The sequence below is a fragment of the Dreissena polymorpha genome, chromosome 7 (assembly GCF_020536995.1).
Source record: "Dreissena polymorpha isolate Duluth1 chromosome 7, UMN_Dpol_1.0, whole genome shotgun sequence".
Taxonomy (NCBI): domain Eukaryota; kingdom Metazoa; phylum Mollusca; class Bivalvia; order Myida; family Dreissenidae; genus Dreissena; species Dreissena polymorpha.
Window position 1 is genome coordinate 50,118,719 of NC_068361.1, and position 20,449 is coordinate 50,139,167.

A 20,449-nucleotide genomic window follows, 5' to 3' on the forward strand; every position below is an offset into this window, starting at 1 on the left:
TCCTCAATGTATCACGTTCATTATGGTCATGTCATGTGATTATTATGTTTGCTACTATGGCACATTACAATTTCGTTGTTCCGGAAGAAACTCATACCCAATTGAAAACAAGTTTGCAACCTTTTATATCGCACTATGTTTTCTATATACATGTGCATAACATTGAACCCCAATACCGTGATTATACATGTTATCATATTTACCATAAAGACAACGTGTTCCTTGATACCCAATTAATACTTTAATCATGTACGCCCACGAAATCTGCCATTTTCATTGGAACTATATAATTCATACACAATTCCATCTTTCATAAAAATATGCATTTTGTTTGATTTGATTCTGTTGTTACAAATGCTTTTATTTAAAGCAACCGGTTACTGGACGATGTAAATATCAGTGCAATCAGAAATGTCCAACAGATCTCACCATATGTAACTGAGGCTCGACTGCCAGATTGGAAATATTAATCAACATGATGAACAACGTGTGTTGTTAGAAAATTAGATTGTACCCTGTAAATCTGGCTGTCTAGTCATTCCCTGTAATTGTTTTGTAACTAACTTGTAACGGTCGTGACATTCCGGCGGCTAAGCTAGATCGATATTCTGGACTCACGATGCATTGGCCAAAGTTATTGGCAGGCAGGCGGTCGCAGTGATGGATGGTGCCGTGCGAAACCAGTCGTGTCCAATGGATAGAGGCTTGCGCTTATCTAAGTTGCCAGGCTAGGGAATGAGACTAGGGGCGTGGCTGTCTAAAAAGCGATCTTAACTATCCGAAGGCTTTCTAATCTTTCTCCTTTTTGATGCTGTTCGTTTTTATGGTGTTTTTTTTTTGCAATTCATGAGCGTCCATTATGCCAATCTCTGTCTGTCGTTGAACTTCTCACGAATTTCGTGTACATACTCGTTACTATTACAGAAGGCCGTGATATATAGTCTATTGTCTGATCCTGAATGTGACTGACTAATCAACGTTCAGCGTAACGTAATCGCCATAGTTATTAATAAGTAATCACACAGGAGACGCGTAAATTGCGTAACTTCGTGAGGTGAATGCATTACCGCGGAAATGTATTGAACACTCCATCTTTGATGTTTATGTTGAATAAGTTATTGACGATCAAATGGCATTGTGCTCGGATCAAAAACAGATCTGCTAAATGACTTTGTAAGACGCCTTTAAATGATTACATAGTTCAATAACATACCAGTATCGTTACTGGCTAATGTGTCGTTTACTTCGTTTACTTTACAAGAACTTTTAAATACCGACCATTCGAATTTATAAATCACGTTCCATTTGTATCGACAACCATGCAAACAAAATGATGCATTTTCTTGAAATGAAAGTGTGGATACGTCCTAAAGGATTTGGTTTTAATAATAACATTCTAGCTAACACAGTTTTAATACCACATTCTCTTATAACAAACGTGCCTTGCCAATTCACATAGCCTGTAGGGATAGATAACATTCTATGTTGTTTGCAACCTTCGCGGGAATGTCTTAAGAACGGGTCGTACTTTTGCTGCATCATCGATTGGATTTCGTCTGCACATTGAATTGCATCGCGGCTACGGCCATACTGACGAGGCAATCCTAAACTGAAGACAGTGGCTTTATCACCGTTGATTCCGAACTAAGCATACACTGGTGGAAAGTCTGAGGCAATATCAGACGGACGGATTTAGAAGCTTTATATCTGGCAAATGCCTGATTATGAGGCATCCAGTTACTTAATTTACTTCATGATTTCCATCGAAGTCATCGTATTATGCCGCGTTGTATCAGAAATTGAACATAACTTATTGTTAGACAAATGAAGCTTTGTTGTAATAGCATCCACGTTGCGATAAGAATATAGAAAGTTCATGGTGATCTCTTATTTTACGGTCTTGCTGTTATTATTTGTAAAGCATTCAAAAATAAAATTGGAAACAGAGTCTGCTTTCAAAGATTCAAGAAGCAGTTAATACAGCCTATATGTATTTCAAAATGCACGAGTATTTTTCATAATTGTATAAACTAGAGACGCACCGACAAATAGGACAGAATATTTAATCAAAATCGTTCAAAATAACAGAATTTTACTATAATATTAAAACCCGATACTCCAAAAATAAACGAGTTTGTTTCTTTTTATGCTACAACGTCAATGGCATAATACGCTACCCGATGAAGGTTATTCGTCCGATATGTTTTGATTAAATTTCCCACTTAGAAGCAAAGTGGACATGGTGATATGCAACCAGTAAAAAACAGAACAGTGTGCGATTAACTTTTATAAATTGAGTAAGAAAGGTCTTTAATTTAATTTTCTAAAGGACTACACGCGAGTCAAAATTCGTATCTGAGCGTTTAGGGGTACGAAGCCACAAAATTGTATGATGAATAGTTAACTACATGCGTACTCTCTGATTGCCAGGAGCTGAAGGAGCTGGCAGCGCTGGCGTACCGAGACACGACGGCGGAAAACCGCGAGTTCTGGAAGAACGAGCTCGGCCAGGCCATCCGCGACATCCAGCAAGAATACGACAACAAGGTGGAGCAGATCCGCGGAGACATGGAGGGATTCTACAACCTCAAGGTGAGCGCTGGGCGGCAAATCTGGAGCTGTGTTCATTTAGTGTCTTAAGTCGTTCTTTACTATATATTTAAGTTGACAATGTGCCAGGCGGCATGGTATACTAAAGGTAAATGTCGCCTGTTAGAGAAATATCTTGTGATTATCAAACATTTCGTTCAAACTAAATATTCATGTTTTAAACATTGAGATTATAAGGATTTTATTTCTGCAGTGTGATTACGTAGTTTGTTTAACAAGATAACTATAGTTAACCCATTTATACCAAGCGTCTAGAAAAAAGGCCATGGCAAACAGCGTAGACCCAGATGAGAAGCCGCATGATGCGTCGTCTCATCTGGGTCTGCGCTGTATGCTTAAAGGAATTTCTGTAAGAAATATTCTAAATATAGAAATAAATATACTAGACATCCCTAATTTTTTTAAATAAATTGATCCAATTTAGAAGGATGAGAGTCCACTAGGCATAAATGGGTTTATAACATACATGTAAATAATGTTTGTTGAATGTGTTCAGATCCAGGAGTTCAGGACCGGCGCCACCAAGCAGAACATGGAAGTGACGCACATCCGCGAGGAGAACAAGAAGCTAGTCAAGCAGATGTCAGACATGAGAGGAAAATTCGCCGACCTGGAGGCCAGGGTAAGCAACGCTCGAATTAAATTTTCAAGAACTTTCAACCTTGTCACGTATCTCTTTTATGACGTTAATTTATTATGATTATGTGATAATACCGAATATCCATAAATTGTTTTTTATCTATCAGTTGTTCTAAAATGCCCACATTTTTTACATATCCTTCAAATATACCATGTACGGGTACTACCCAAGAAACTGACTCGATAGCGTGTGAATACACATAAGGCTTCCGATGCAATCGAGCTTAAATAAATAGGTTTCAACAAAATGTCCGCATTCTATCAAGTTCTGCGTACGTTTAGTTTTTAACTTGCGAGTTAGACTATCGATAATACTTTTGAATTATATTATTTGTATTGTTTTTATTGAGATTCAAGGTACACATGTATGCTATATATTATCCGATGTATTTTTGTTTGTTTCATGAATAAGGTAGACATTTAATGTAAACAGTACTCCAAAGAAATAAGTCTCCATTTGCCTGAGGTTATTGAACGCACCCTCAAATCGACTGTTTACCTAAAAGCAGTCCTGTCCTGATTTTTCGCATATGCCCGTTTTTCCCAGAATGCGTCTGATATTGTTCGTTTCTCGTTGCCGCCATGTAGAACGCGCAGCTAGAAAAGCAGTACCACGACGTGCTGAGGGAGATGGAGTCGAAGGAGACGGAACACATGATGGAGGTGTCGCAGCTCAAGGAGGAGATCTCCAAACTGCGTATGGAGATGGAGGGAATCCTGCAGGAGCTCCAGATACTCATGGACGCCAAGCTGTCCCTCGAGCTCGAGATCTGCGCATACCGGAAGCTGCTTGAAGGCGAGGAGAACAGGTCGGTTCCGGCGCATAAGAGAATGGAAGTTTTTATTAGTGGTGGTAGTGGTTTTGGCGGAAGTGCCGCTGTCGACAGCAGCGGGGGGAAACCCTCTGCTGCTGAGGCCGATAAAGAAGATGAGGATGTACATCCATCCGAGTCTTAAAAATTCTTACACAATTTAGGCTATTTTCATTGTTTAGATGTAATAAGATATTGTGTAGTTGTTTGCACATTTTTGTCTTAGGTAGATATTAACAAATTAAATATGCTGAATCTGGCTTGATGAACTCCTTGCATAATGCTCTTATTTGCGTGTATAATGAACCTGTCATGTATTTCACGTTCACTTATAATGAGTCTAATTTGTATTTGATTCAGGATAACCTTTGTTTGTATATTTTAAATTATCATACTCCTACCACGTGTGACTGTTACCCCAGAATGGCGCATGCTATCCGCTTAAAAATAACGCTACATGAAAGTTTCTCCTGTAATTTATAAAAAAAGTATTACAAGCTGTCGTTTTTACGATATATTAACACTATGTTCATAACTATTTAAGCAAACGCTTATCGCTTTAAATGCAAGTTAAACTATACTAAAACATGTATTGTGTCACGAGTGGTGGTCTATGGTAATTTCCTTCGTCTACAGCGGGTTCCATCTCACACCTGCCCCAATCCCCACATAGAAATCACTGTCGTTTCAAGCTAGCCATCACAAATGGGTTCTCGAACTCGTTAAGCCGCGGTCGGTAAAAACTGCGCTTAACCCATTTATGCCAAGTGGACTCTCCCATCCTTCTAAATTAAGGGATGTCTAGTATATGTATTTCTATATTTAGAATATTTGTTACAGAATTCCTTTAAGCAAACAGCGCAGACCCTGATGAGACGCCGCATCATGCGGCGTCTCATCTGGGTCTACGCTGTTTGCCAAGGCCCTTATTCTAGACGCTAGGCATAGATGGGTTAGTGGATGTGCGTCAAGTTTCAGCCCATAATGGAATTGCAGTCCGCACAGGCTTATTAGGGACGAAACTTTCCGTTTTTATGGAACTTTCCGTTTAAATGACGTCTCTTCTAAACAAAACTGCAGTTCATGCTGAAAGTGTTGTCCCAAATAAGCATGTGCGGGCTGCTCAGGCTTACCTGGGATGACACTTTCCGCACATATATTAAGCCCAGCTTTCACAGAACGCGGCTCCATCAGTCTAGACCTTACATGCTTTATAGCCACAAACTTAAGCTCCAGGATTCACTCATTTTCACAATGGGAATGGAGATATACATCAAAGTTCACTCGTTGGTACTTTATCAAATGAGTTTAATAATTGTGTTAGATGGAGAGACTTTATCGAGTTTGTTTTCGCATTTCGTGGACGAGTTTAATTTACAAAAGATGTACGAATGGACAAAGTGCCCAATCACAGTATATTACTACCAAACATATAATAATGTCAAAACTCTTATTTTATAGACTTCATTTAATGGAGAAATACAACTGTATATATCCACTTCAACTGTGAATTTGAGTGTCGTTGAATGTCCGTTGTTGTGATGCGTTGCAGGACAATTTGTACACTGCTCGGTACCTAGAACTTGATCATGAACATTTGAAACGGATATTGATTATCCAAGCATAAGCATATTTTCTTTGCTTTCCTTTTGTAGCGAATTAGTGTTAAAAGTATATACGACAGCCTTGTTTATGAAGGATCCGCCTATAAGTAGTGATAGTCAACACAACTTTTTGTATCACATCTTTACTGCATTTGATGTTGCTGAAGCATTGAGTTTTATTGTGATTCTTATGTACACCTAGTAATTGTTTTATTTGTAGGTGTACACTTTACATTGTCCTCAAATGGTAATCTCACATGCAGTCGGTTATCAATGTGTTCCATAACAATGTTAAATAACTGCCATTTTACACTGTCTAGCATACTTAAACATGATTATAAAGACAATCAATGTTTTAATACACCGCCTTGATAAAACAAAGTAATAGTTGTTTCAATGGTTGTTAAAAACGCTGCAATAAACTCAGCGTGTATTTGTATCATGACTCATTATTTCATTGTATTGTACCATTACGTGTCCATGTACCACTGATTTACTCTCATCATACATTGCGCATCTGATGAGTGTTGGGAAGACTAGAAAGTGTAGTATTTGTTAACTTGACAGGCCAGATTGGAGGTCTCGGGCAAGTTTGATTATGTACAGAGATGCATTTAGACCTAGATCTACTTACGAAAAACCTGAAACACAAAAATCGGAATCAGATCAGGACTCAGTTGAAGCCAAGGTTGCACACGTTGAAGCAAGCGTTGTGGAATCGGACATTCGCGGCATTAGTCCAAACACGGCCGAAGCAGATTCGGCGGAGGTGTCGGACCATGATGTAGTATCACCAAAAGATGAACTTAAATTAGATGAGGTTGTACCGATGGATTCTGAAATGAACCAAACTGAAGAGACCGAAGAAGTTGTGGAAAACATAGACGCTAATAAGGGAATCAGAAGGAGATAATGCTGTAGAACAACCGCAATCACCTGTAGAACATCCAGTTGTCGTGAAAAGGGAGGTTGAGAAAATTGAAAGCCGGTCCAAGGACCAAACCGATGGTTCACTTACACCATCTCCAGTTAAACAAAAGAATTTAATAAGCGATGTCCAGGAGGACATTGACATTGACTCGGAAAAAGATCAAGGAACTGGTCAAGATTATATTGACAATGAAGGCATAATTGATAAAACATCAGATGAACCTGATTCGAATGCTAGAAATGATATGATTGCTGAAGATAACTTAATTGAGCCTGAAGAACATTTGACATTGTCAAGCACCGCTGATACTGGAGCTCTTGCGATGGAAGAAGATGTAGCTCGAGACAATGAAGAAAACGATCAGAATAATGTCACAGAAGAAGCAATGGTGACACCAACCTTGGAAGATATGAGAGATGAAGCGATCACTAAAGTTGCAGAAGAAGAAACGGAAAACAAACCCACAGAAGAAAGTGTAGCTATAACAGATTCGTTCGACGAATTAAAAAGCGTACAAAACGAAAATGAAGGTGACATTGAAACACATTCACTGACTGACATTGAAAGCAATACACAAAATAGTGTTCAAGAGCGTGAGACTACTGTCACAGAGAACACAGAAGATAAAGTTCTTGAAAGTGTTCCACAGACAGAAATTGTTGAGGAAAGAATAACTCAGCTGCCTGCTGAAATTGAAATGTCTCCAACGAAAGAACTTCCAGATTTTGCATTTGTTGAAGGCAGTGTGGCTGGACCTATCGAAGACGAAGAAATGGAAGCTGATAAAGAAGAGCGTAAGTCTAATATTGACGAAGATGCACTAAGGGAGGATGAAAACATGGGAAGTCAATTATTACAATCATCTGATGATCAAACCGTTTGTCAATCAACGGAGAGTCCTCAAAATAATGACAATCCAATATCGACTGAGCCTTTGGAAACCCAAGACCCCGAAATACAAACTGCAGAAATCCAAACACACTCTGAAACTCCTCCGCCAACTCCAGAAATTGATGATACTGTCCCACTGCATGACGAGGAAGAAGAGAAAGGCATGAGCGAAAGTAGATCAAACAACGCTAAGGAAACCGACCATGACATAGAAACTGAGCAAAATGTTGTGGCGGAAACATATATTGAAGACGAATCTATGGCACAGTCTGCAGCTATTGAGTCTGAAATCAATGAAGGAGGTGAAAACGAAAAGAACGACGAGGAAGTAATTCCCGATTCTGAAACACCTGTTGAATCAGGAGAAAATGGATTAACTGCAGAGTTAGCCGCACCTGATACAGCGCATGAAGACCATTCTACAAAAAGTGAGCAGGAACTGGAACAAACTCAATCTTATTCAAAGGAGGAATCAGAAACTGTATTAGAGCAACAAGATTCCAACGAAGAGCCACAATCATCTGAAGAAGCCGTTAAAGGTTCAGAACATGATATACAATCACAAGATACAATAGCTGAAAAGGAAATGAGCGAGGAACTGAAATTAGATGCAGCTGAAGATAATACAAAATCAGAAACAGAAGAAATTGATCATGATACTGAAAGGCATGAAGACAATGCAGACTCTGAAAATGTCGACACGAATTCAATGCCACAAGAAATTATCATAGAACAGGACTCAACAATTTCACAAGATGATGTTAAGGGCGTTGAATCTGAATTAGAGCCAGAATCAAAACAAAACGGTGATATAGATACAATTGTGGAAAAGTCGGACACAACAGAAGAAATTGAACATGATACTGAAAGGCATGAAAACAATGCAGACTCTGAAAATGTCGACACGAATTCATTGCCACAAGAAATTATCATTGAACAGGACTCAACAATTTCACAAGATTATGTTAAGGGCGTTGAATCTGAATTAGAGCCAGAATCAAAACAAAACGGTGATAGAGATACAATTGTGGAAAAGTCGGACACAACAGAAGAAATTGATCATGATATTGATAGGCATGAAGACAATGCAGACTCTGAAAATGTCGACACGAATTTATTGCCACAAGAAATTATCATTGAACAGGACTCAACAATTTCACAAGATGATGTTAAGGGCGTTGAATCTGAATTAGAGCCAGAATCAAAACAAAAAGGTGATATAGATACAATTGTGGAAAAGTCGGACACAGATAATGATAAAATTGAATCAGTTGATCAAAGTTCAGGTGTATCTCACGATACCATTTTTGCCGAACAGACAACAGATAAAGATTTTGACGAAAATGTATTAAGTGGTGATATTGAAAGTTCAGAAATCGCACCTGAAAGCCGAATTTCTTTACCAGACAAGAATATTGATCAAACGGAAGATTCGCACGAAGATTTATGTGAGAAATCGGACGAAAATGCGATATTTAATACCGACATTCAACAATCTGAATCCGAAAATAACGCAATAGAACCAATTACGAAAGAAGACGATAACTCAGTTGTTGAAACAGTGCTCAAAGCTGACATTGACCAGGACCAATCAGAGACGCTGAAGGACGGTGAAGTGAACGAAATGGCAACTGTCAATGGCATACACGATGAACGTCTGGATATGGATCAGATTGATACGCCAGAAGACCAGAGAATAGAGCAGGCGCCTCAGTCTGGAGATGGTATGTTACCGTCGGTATTGTGAAAGCCGTTGTACTGCTGTTGTGAACGTTATTGTATTAGTGAGAGTGTTTACCTTGTAGATGTCTTCTTATTTAAACGTTACCTTTTTATGTATGTTATATTTGCATTTCTATTGTGTGTTTATATAAGTTTATTTTGTTATCCTGCACACTCTTTGTGACTGAACAAAGCTGTTCTTCCAACATTCTAATATGATTTGTTCCTCCTTATGGAACAATACTGTTTAAATATTAAATATTCACATGAGTCGTTTCAGCACGGCTGCATACCAGTATTGACAACAGCATTGTTCAGAGTCGTTCCTTTGTATTGAAACTTGAATGAACTCATTTTATTGTTTATGTTTATTTCGTTTGTCTTCAGTGCATGCGTTATGGTCGTAGTTTTTTATTTGAACATGTTGCATTGAGATGCTTTTTTTCTTAAGTTTATGTGTTTTGATCGTCGAATTGTATTTCAACTAGTTGCATTGTGTTGCTTTTTGTTTTTCTGCAGTGTACGTGTTTTGATCGTAGAATTGTATTTCAGTTCTATGCATGGTGTTGCTTGCGTGTAATTATTTGAATTATTGTTTATCTTTATTTAATTTTAAACAGGGTCGGTTTGAAAAAGGTTGTAGAACAAGTGGTGAATACCCAAAGCTCTGGCGGTGAAATGCTCTCCGAGATTGTTAGCGGGTACGAGAGCAGAGGGGGTGCGTATCTTGTTCTTTCGATATGAATTTAACGTCCGGAAATATATTTGTCGTGTTCTGAGAAAAACTGGGCATAATGCATGTGCGTAAAGTGTCGTCCCAGATTAGCCTGTGCAGTCCACACAGGCTCATCAGGGACGCATCTTTCCGCTTGTATTACATTTTTCGTTAAAATGAAATCTCTTCTTAGCAAAAAGCCAATTTAGGCGGAAAGTGTCGTCCCTGACTAGCCTGTGCGGACTGCACAGGCTAATATGGGACGACACTTAACGCACATGCATTATGCCCAGCTTTCTCAGAACGCGACAAATATGTATTTATATATACGGAGGGCGATGGTATATTATAAGAACCTAGTAGCTTACTTAGGTAGAGGATTGAACAAAATCGACACAATTTAAACACATTTCTAAAGGACCGACTGTTTTCTGTCTCGTTATTTATTCAAAACAAAAGCTGAAAAATGTTACATGAGCAAAACAGTAATTGCTTGAATTGGTGTGTGATCATGTTATGGCTGCCTTGGTCCGACAATTACACATTTTCTTTATGTTATAAGAAACACTTCTCAGAATTAATAATATTTTTAAAAAGTTTATGCTTTCAATATAGGTGTAGAAAATGGTATGACCCGTACACGTCACTATGTGCATGATATTTATGCAGCTTTGTTAAATGCTTTTATTGGTTTGTTTTGTCTTTGCCTGTTGGAGTGTTTGTTACGAAGCGATTGGGACATCTATCCTCTTTATACCGTATCCTCTTTGCTTTCTTGTTGGGCGACAGCGCTTAATGCGCGCCATTGATTAATTTTGTTAATTGAAAATAAACAGAATTATAAATTAAATCAAATTGACATATTCATTTTGAAAATGATACAATTTGATAACATGTTTTTTACTGGATTGCTCCAATTTCTAGATGAACTCCATGTTCCTATTCAAGATCCCCATGGTATCCTACGGTTATGTTCTAACATTCCTGTAACTAACTTAATCGTGTATTTGACGAGTGTAATTATATCTAATACGTTCTATGATGTATCTGTATCTCAAAATATTAACGAAAAATCGAAATAAGCTTGTATACATTAAATAATTAATTAAATGCTTAAACATTTACTAATTTTCATAAAAAATAATGTGTGTATGTCTTCGAAATTCCTGCAGTTAACTAACTCTGCAATTTTCTCTTTAACATTCATACAACTTGTTTTGGTGATATGGTTATTTTGCTGTTTGATTTACACCTTTGTATCACATGTGTGCAGTATAATGCTTTAATAATTTATTTGTAATAAAGTAAAGTAATAGCATAAAATATGGCACATACAAATTATGTACCCCAAAACATGCTTTACAACGAGATTATAATACACACTTGCGTAACTTCAAGCTTTTCTAATAAATTTTGAAGAGTTAAATTACATTGTAACAGTTGAATTAACCAGTTTCTTTTATAATGTCATCGGCGTATTCATATAAAATATAAATACAAATTTAACAAAATAAATATTCCACTCCAACATTCACTTTCTGTTAATTTTTTTTCTATAAAAAATGCAACGAAATAAAATGGGCCTCGGTGTGGGAAAACGGGTCTTCATGTGTGTGCGTAAAGTATCGTCTAGATTAGCCTGTTCCGTCAGCACAGGCTAATTAGGGACGACTTTTTCCGCCTAAACTGGATTTGCGCTTAAAGGAGACAATGAAACGAAAAATTCCCTTAAAGGAAAAAATGTCCCTGATTAGCCTGTGCGGGTTGCACAGACTTATCTGGGACGACACGTTACACACGTGCATTACGCCCCGTTTTCCCAGAGAGCGGCTCACATTTTTACCGAAATCGGTATAAAATCCCACACCGCACCGCTCTAACTCCCGTTATTTGTTGCCCACAGACTCGCAGGTGAGCATGAAGATGATGCGTGGTGAGGTGTCGGCCAAGACAACGTACCAGCGCACATCCACGGGACCCATTGCCATCAGCGAGGTCAGCCCCGAAGGCAAGTTCATCATGCTGGAAAACACCTCGTCTGGACCCAACAGGAAGGTGAGTCAAGGGGACGAGAATCGGCGCTTCGGGGAGTTTAATTGGGGCTTCGGTGTATTTGAATTGGGCTTCGGAGGATTTGAATCGGGGATTCGGGAATTTTAATTGGTGCTTCGATGTATTGAAATGGGGTTTCAGACCGAAAATGATCTGAAGCTTATGTTCAAAATCTGAAGTCGAAAGTTGCTTATTCTGGAAATCGGACAGCGTGTTAGTGTCTGGTTTTAACATTGTTATCCTCGTAATAACTGCCTTGGCGTATCAAAATAACTTTCAAACCTGCAAATTATATTTCTACTTTGAAGTTTGTTACATGGTGCCAGTTCGTGGTATTGGTGCCAGTTCGTATACCACGTATAGATTTCATGTCATATCATACATAAGGCATTGACATATTTATCATGTTTTAAAGAAAGACAACAAAGGTCCGAAACCGGAAGGAGTGGTGAGAAAACATTCGTGTGCGGTGCAAAAGCAGTGTTTCATGTCAACACGTGGCCATACATGCTTTATTAATATGGTTGAATTAATATATATTAATACAGCGTTTGTTATTATAGTGATACAATTGTGCTGTGTGTTTTTCCATAAAAGTTGTTATTAAGCTGGTGCCGATAGCATTAAATGAAGTAGCATTCACTAGTGCCATGTATTGATCATAAGTGCCATCTTGCATGTGACAACGGAATGTGTCATGCAGTAATAATACTTAACAGTGTGGAATCTGAAAGCACAAACTGTAACACGGTGTGGCATATACAATACTACTTGAACATTCATATCAAACTTTATCATTAAATTTAACTCAAAACATTATTATGAAGCTTCAACTTATATTTGCTGAAAGTTAATACAGGTTAATGTCAAACATTATGTAAATAAACATTATTGTTCGCTGTCTTGAACTTAGTCTGATACAATACAAGCATTCTAGAATTGAGTAATGTTTTTTCTTACAAAACTAGAGCAGAGATTCAAAGTATTCGAATCAGTACGATGGCTGTGTCCTTTTGATCATAACATTTGCATTTCGTTAAAATGTAATAAATACTTAACGACTGGTTTCGATTAAATCTTCGTTTACTGTTCTGTACATAAGTAAAAACTATGCACATTACTAGATAATCTGATACACAAATCACGATCCTCTTATTCGCTCTTATGTGATTGAGTCAGATAAAAAGTACAGATATCAGTGTGTGTTTGGGTGTATGATTTAGTGTATGCTTTCGGTATGATTGCAGGTATAGGAACTAATTGTTTGCGGTATCTAGCCCGGACGGGCAACTATATTAAGTATTTAAACCCATGTATGACTAGCGTCTAGAAAAAAAGGCCTTGGCAAACAGCGTAGACCCAGATGAGACGCCGCATGATGCGGCGTCTCATCAGAGTCTACGCTGTTTGCTTAAAGGAATATCTGTAAGAAATATTCTAAATATAAAAATAAATATACTAGACATCCCTTATTTTGGAAATAAATTGATCCAATTTAGAAGGATGGGAGAGTCCACTAGGCATAAATGGGTTAATAAACCTTTTAATAAAAATAAGGAGTTCATAACCAAGTACACGTCATAATTATCTACTATAACTTTTAAGAAAACTAAATCAGACAACAATGTAAGACGGTTAACATGACTGAGCGTGCAATACACTTTTATGAGCCCGAATCTTCATTCTTTTTAAAAAATGAAGTGATAAACTGTAAGAAATATGGTTCAAGTTTTTTTTAAAACCAATTTGCCCTATCTGACTACCACTTTTAAAATTGCCTTGCCGGGCCCAAATCTACCCCCAGCCCTTGACCGAACAGGCGACCACTGATTTCTATCGAGCAGGCGACCACTGATTTCTATCCCAGAATCGCTATATTTGTGTTACAGGACGTGAATCTCGACGGCTGGAAGCTGAGAAGGACCGTGGACGGCAAGAGGGACTACATCTACAACTTCAGAAACTTCACACTCAAGGCTGGAAAGAAAGTCAAGGTACGCTGCATTGTCATGACCAAATATTTATTTTGTGTATCGAGTGTGTTATTTGTACGACAAAGGTGGTTCGACATCAGAATACGTTTATGCAATGACCACGGCAAAGACTGTTTATTATGCTACTCCAAAATTTATTTTGGGGGGAGCATATAGTCGCCGCTTCGTCTGTCCGTGTGTGTGTCTGTCTGTCCGTCCGTGCACAATTTTGTCCGGGCTATTTCTCAGCAACTAATGACCGGAATTCAATGAAACTGTATGGGAAGCTTCACTACCAAGAGGAGATGTGCATATTATCAGCGGGTTCTGGTCGGATGATTTTTCACAGAGTTATGGCCCTTTAAAAAAATTATTGTCCCCCCAACTACTGTGCCCTCAGGATGTTTCCTTTTATCTGAATGTATAGTGCAATATTGTGACAAAAAAACCTTTAGGGAGCATCACCCGTCTCCGACGGTTTCTTGTTCTTTAAGTTATTGTCTATAAAATTACACTAGGTAATAATATTTGCATAAAATCGGTGCTCAGCATCAGGATGCAACTTTAACTGAGAAATACAATTGCTTTAATAAGGGTTTCAAATATATATTATTTCGGTTTAGCAGAATAATGTATTGTTGGGAACGCATCCGGGCAATTGTTGATCTACGGGCAGACGGCCAGACAGACTGACAAACGTCCATGGCTATTCTAGTATACCCCAACCCCACTTTACTACGTAGCGGGGATAAATCTATATTAATTACAATAATGCCTCAGTCATTTCGAATATCGTTGACATTGGTGAACACGTTCATATTATCTCATGTTGCCCCACATATGTGAATATAAAGACTGGTGTGGAAACGGTTACACACTACTTTTGGTTCATCAAATTATCGTTGCGTTCTGTCCCTTCAGATCCTGGCCCGTGGGCACGCCGCTGAGGCCGGGCTCAATGACCTGGTGTTCCGGGAGGAGGAAAACTGGGGAGTCGGCTCCCAGGTTACCACAACCCTCATCAACGACAAGGATGAGGTACGGTTGTCATGACAACATTATGTCAATATAAAACAGTGACTTCATATCGTTTTCCATTCGTTTAAGAAAGTTTAATATTTATCATGGTTTTGGCCGTTCGTTACCTTCTAATAGTTATAATTTTATGTAATGTTATGTACATTTATTTGAATTCAAAAACGTAAATGTTGCGAACCGAGAGCATTAATTATATTAAAAAATAAACAAATTTCAGGCGAAATAATTAATAGTATTAATAAAAAACACAGCAATGCTTGGCCATCTTATTCCAAACCTTTGTGTCCACGTCTGGTAAGATTTTCCCCCAATTTGCTTCTTTTCTCTAAATAGATTACTTTTCATTATTGGGGTTTTAATCAATATATATCAAACGTTCAATCAGTACCCAATCTGTAGTTACGTGTATAGTAGTTACTCCAACTTCATTGTCAGCTCAGGTATCACTTACTCGGCTACACTTAAGTATACGACAATGTGCCGGGTACGAAAAACACGCTTCAAGGCGCCCGGTCATACTTCTGGTTGTTTTTTCGTATGCTGTTCGTACCTCGGGTACATCGTAGCAAACTTAAGACTACCTGGGGTACTAAAATAGGACCTGAGCCGACAGAGACCAATCGATCGGTAGTTATCAGTATAATGTTTTATTGTTTGTTTTCAGGAGAAGGCCAGCCATGTCCAGAAGACCAATTACAATTAAATGTCTAATGGGAGGCTAACAAAGCATGATAGGTCATAGGTGAAATAATATTCAAATTGACATTTAACTGAATCTAAATAGCTACCAACTGATGCCAAAGCAAGACGAAATTTGACACATTTGCCAACGAGAAGAATCTTTACATTTTGGTAAATGAAACAAACACCGAATAGTTAATATGAAATCAATCCTTCTATTTTCTGAAACGTGAAAAATGAAATGAAACATGAATATCTGCGATAAATGAATGTACAAAGCATGAAAAATATAACAGAAAGTGCAACCACCCGCACGGCAAATGTGCAGAAAACGAGTTCATCTACATTAGTGTTTTTTCACAATGCTGTTAAATATTTTTTTCTCAATTTAGCTGTATAAATATTATTTAAATATTTTATAGACACAAGTACGTTGACACGATACCAATTGCACAGACGTATATTTGTCTGAGTTTTACCCCTAGTATTTAGCCGTGCTGCACACTATATAGGAATGATGAACCCAGCACCGTTGTGAGATTATCATATGAGGTTGCCATCTACCATAACGTAGTAATTAAATAAACAACAGTCTTTAAAGTCTTTAGTAATGAAATCTGCATCTATTCATTATATCGTGTTTATCCAAATGTTTGCTGTGGATTTGACACAGTCGTTTTATTCTCCGATATTGTTTACATATCATTAGCGTTCGCGACTAGTCGAGACGGTTTTTCAAACGCCGGAAAGTTGGTCACTGGGAGGCAAATATTTAATAACAATTTGTTTTCGAATATTTATATTTGATTTCTTTTTTTTCTGGACGCATGTAGAAAGAACATTTATCAGTTGTTCTACTTAATATAAAATCATATATGAAATAATTTATATATATATTTATTAATGACGGTTGTGAACAGAGAATCAAACGAAATAATAGTGTATACGGCATAACTTTATTCATTAATTGATTTATGTTTTAAATCATGTTTTCATAATTCCGTTTTTTATTTATTGTTTTTGCTTTGCTTTACATATAGTATATGTTTTATAGAAGAATCTCTTTGCTTATATTTAATAAATGCGTCCATGAGAGTGTGAGAAATCTCCCCATTTTGGCACACATAACTGAACAAGACTAATCATTCACATTAACTCCAGGTGCCATAATTATTTCCCTGTTGGAGATAATGTGAATGATAATTCCCAATGTAACGATCATACAATAAATATTAAAATAAGCGACACAAACCTACATTGTTTTGATCTATATAAGTAAATACTAATATGGGTCACGATTAATCCACATGTGTTCATGGTCATTTTAACACCATGATGCTTTTTAAGTAATTATGTTTCTGTCAGTTTTGCGTGAACAAAATGGGTTGAAAACGTTCCATTGGCAATATAGGTAATTTTCAATTCGCCATTTGAACACGCATAGAGTGATGACCGTTTGAAAGGCAGTTGTCACAAATGTTAGGACGCTCTAGGCCATTTGAAACTATCGCCATTGCATATCGAATGTTAGGGCCTTGCAATTGCAAGATTTATCAAAGTGAAAAAAACTACGAGTGTGATAAGTATACTGCTTGCAATTAAATAAAAAACTTTCGTATTTATTTGTGATGTCTGTTCATAACATTTCGAGCGGGCTTTTCGAAGAGGTAAACAGCAGAAATAGGACTAATTGATGTGCTGGCATACTGTATCGTCTTGCAATAAGGACTATATCTAATCCGTCTGAAATTGTTCGTGCCGCACGTATTGTATTCTTTCAGTAACTTTTGACTTACAACAAAGTCATTTCATATACGTGTGACATAATGTTCTTAAGGTTCGTTAGCTGTACCTTTACCATTTAAAAGTTTCAAATTTTTACAGGCAGTTTTCAGTAAGCTTTTATTGTTCCGTGAATACAAACTGCGCTTTGTGATATTAATTTTTTCAATAAATCAAGTTTAGATAGGATTTACTCAATAAACTTATGTGATAATAGTGTTAGAATTATTTAAATCTTCAATATTTTGGCCTGTTATTTTGTTGTTACCTCTAACTAGAAAAAATGTTGTGATTTTTCTAAAGTGATATTGTTTTTTATGCAATTTGTGTTGCTCTGTTTTCATCAATGTATACACAGATTTTAATCCTTGTGATTAATTAGTATTGTTTTATTGGTGTTGTTTATCCTTTTGGTCTACGTTGTATCTAGCAGATTTTAGATGCACATTTATATCACTGTAATTTCTCAAAGTGTTAAAATGTTATGCTTGGAACTCCGCGTCCAGGCGTGAGAGATAAGCAATGTCAATACAATAATGGACTGCGCTGTTGAAAAAAGGAAACTGTTGACACAATTTATTGTTTTGATAGGTTCCAAAAGTAAATCACTGAAAACGCAATGTTAAACACGAGCCAGTTTGTATTATCTGTGTTGATTGTCTGAACCTGCTGTTTGCTTAACAAGTCTAGAAACAGCCACTAGAATGAGTTTTGTACTACTTTACGCATTTCATGAGTAATAAAGCTTTAAATGTTAGTTCTTTTGTCGTTGTGTTTAACCCTTCTATCTCAGAAACACCGGCAGGTTTATGAAAGTATTGGGCGAAAAAAATCAGTATTGCCTAAAAACAAGAGGAACACGATGGCCCTTAAGCGCTCAACTGAGATCAAGTGCAACTGCCGCAGAGTTGACCGAGTTTTTCGGCGTCAGCTGTATACGCCAGCTTTTCACCTTAGCCTGACCTTTGTTAGCGTCCAATAGAATTCAAATAAAACTTCCCGCGGCCAAGTACAGATGAATACACTTCATTGACTGCATTGGCTGATTTGATAATACCACTAGAACATTGGAAACATGTCCGCGTCTTTGTAACACTGTTTTACTGCGTGTTCAGCATGAAACAGTTTTATCTCTAATAAAAAGGCTTTATAGATAGAACAGTTTTACACTCAATCTCGACATCAATACAGTTTGTGCGTACATCTTTTATTTTCAGAGGATTTTCAGCGCGAGAACGTTGTGTACTTAAAGGCCATGTTCTCATATTTAGTACTGACTTCCATATTCCTGTCAACATGTTATATGTAAAAGTATAAAGAGCAGTGGAAGCGATGCCTCACTTTAACGTGTTGCATTTCAACCCGCGAGGTATAAGGGGTCAGTTCGCGGTTAGTGTGTTTGAATGTCAGAGTTTATATACAGGTCAGACCTTCTGTGCTGTTCGGAGTTCGCGGTCAGTTATATAATAGTTATATAACTAGGTGAACCGGAATTTTCTTTACCACCAGAAAGATGTGAAATGAAGATATCCAGCGATATTATTTTATGGCATGTAAATAATAGATTCTTAATGTGTTTTCAACAATACCATGATAAATATTATTTTTAATTAATTAACAAGAATTATTCCATCATATTTACTAATGTATTATTGCAGCATATTGACTAATGTATTAAGTATGAGCGCGATGATTCTCGATACTGTTAATAATCGAATCAAATACACGTAGCAATTCCCGATAAACCACTCAAACAGGTTTGTTCGAAGAACGCGCGTATACATATTTAAAATATGTACGGAGACTTCGCGTGTGGCCGGTTGACTTTGGTTTTCTTTTTTGTATCTATAGGTTTATGACCAGCAATATGTAATAATGTAAAATAAGCCGCGAAAACTCCGCGTAACATCCCGTACTGCGTTTGATGCAGCTAAAAACTGCACAGAAAAAGATATTAGCTAAACTTGATCTCATTCATTTAAATCTTTACCTTCCATAAACTTCAACCACAATCAACGCCGTATATCTTTTTTAAAGATATTTCTTGTTAGTTGTGAGCTTACGCTCACAACTAATGTTACAGAGCAAGTTTTGCAAGTCAGTCAGTATGCGCTTAGCTACGCTAGGAACGATAATCACTGCCTGTTGCACTACCTGCAGTAAAATTATTCAGACGACGATTGCTAGGAGCGTCTGCTCTACTACGCTAGGAACGATAACCACCGCAGCTGTCTGTTTATAGTTCACCACTGGTACACTGCAGTGTGAGTATATGATCAATAGTGTTTAACAGCTTTTAAGACGACATTGGCCAGTCTAGTGTTTATGATTGAAATCTGTACATACGGACTGCTTTCAGGGAAAACGGGGCTTAATGCATGCCAAATAAGATTAGCCTGTGCACACTGATTAGCCTGTGAAATGCGCACAAGCTAATCAAGGACGACATTTTCTGATTTTATGGTGTTTTTCGTTTAAAGAGAGTCTCTGGTACTGGGATGATAATTAAGCCCTGTTTTCCCAAAATGAAGCTTAAATTATCTTTTTTATTAATGATTTGGAAAAAAAAACACATCTCGACCTGTGCTTTAAGACACACTCTTTATAAATTTGAATGGGTTGTGTTCATTTCAAACTTGCGATTTAAAAAGCTATTATACCATAATTTTGAAAACTGAGTTGCGTCTAAGATTATACAACAGCGAACAACTTCAGTACCTCATGTGAACAGTTTAAATGTACAAGACTGGTTAAGATGAATATTCAGACTACGTTTCTTAGTTATAACGTCATCAGGGTGCAGTATCAACAGGCTTTTCAGGGTTATAATACACACAGGCTGGACAAAATGTAAAAACACCGTTAAGAAATTTATTTTTGCAAATATCTAGGGTTATTGAAATACATTTGCAAAATCTTAAGTGCATAAAATACAGTTGTTCTTGCAGTGTGTGCAGATATCTTAAGGTATAAGAATAAATCCTTGAAAACGTCTGAAA

The 20,449-nt window shown here is 37.3% G+C and overlaps 1 protein-coding gene across 7 annotated transcripts in view; it reads left to right on the plus strand.

Annotated features, from left to right (window-relative positions):
* The window catches only part of LOC127837952 (70 kDa neurofilament protein-like), a 35,248-nt gene extending 17,041 nt beyond the window's left edge, over positions 1-18,207 (plus strand). For 4 of the 7 annotated variants that reach the window (XM_052365419.1, XM_052365423.1, XM_052365422.1 and 1 more), the window contains exons 5-12: positions 2,431-2,592; positions 3,107-3,232; positions 3,838-4,058; positions 9,830-9,927; positions 11,828-11,979; positions 13,866-13,970; positions 14,871-14,987; positions 15,652-18,207. In XM_052365419.1, the coding sequence (XP_052221379.1) occupies positions 2,431-2,592; positions 3,107-3,232; positions 3,838-4,058; positions 9,830-9,927; positions 11,828-11,979; positions 13,866-13,970; positions 14,871-14,987; positions 15,652-15,690 (1,020 nt within the window). In that variant the 3' untranslated portion in view covers positions 15,691-18,207. The other 3 variants (XM_052365417.1, XM_052365418.1, XM_052365416.1) reach the window with 3 other exon arrangements.
* Positions 18,208-20,449: the final 2,242 nt, after the last annotated feature.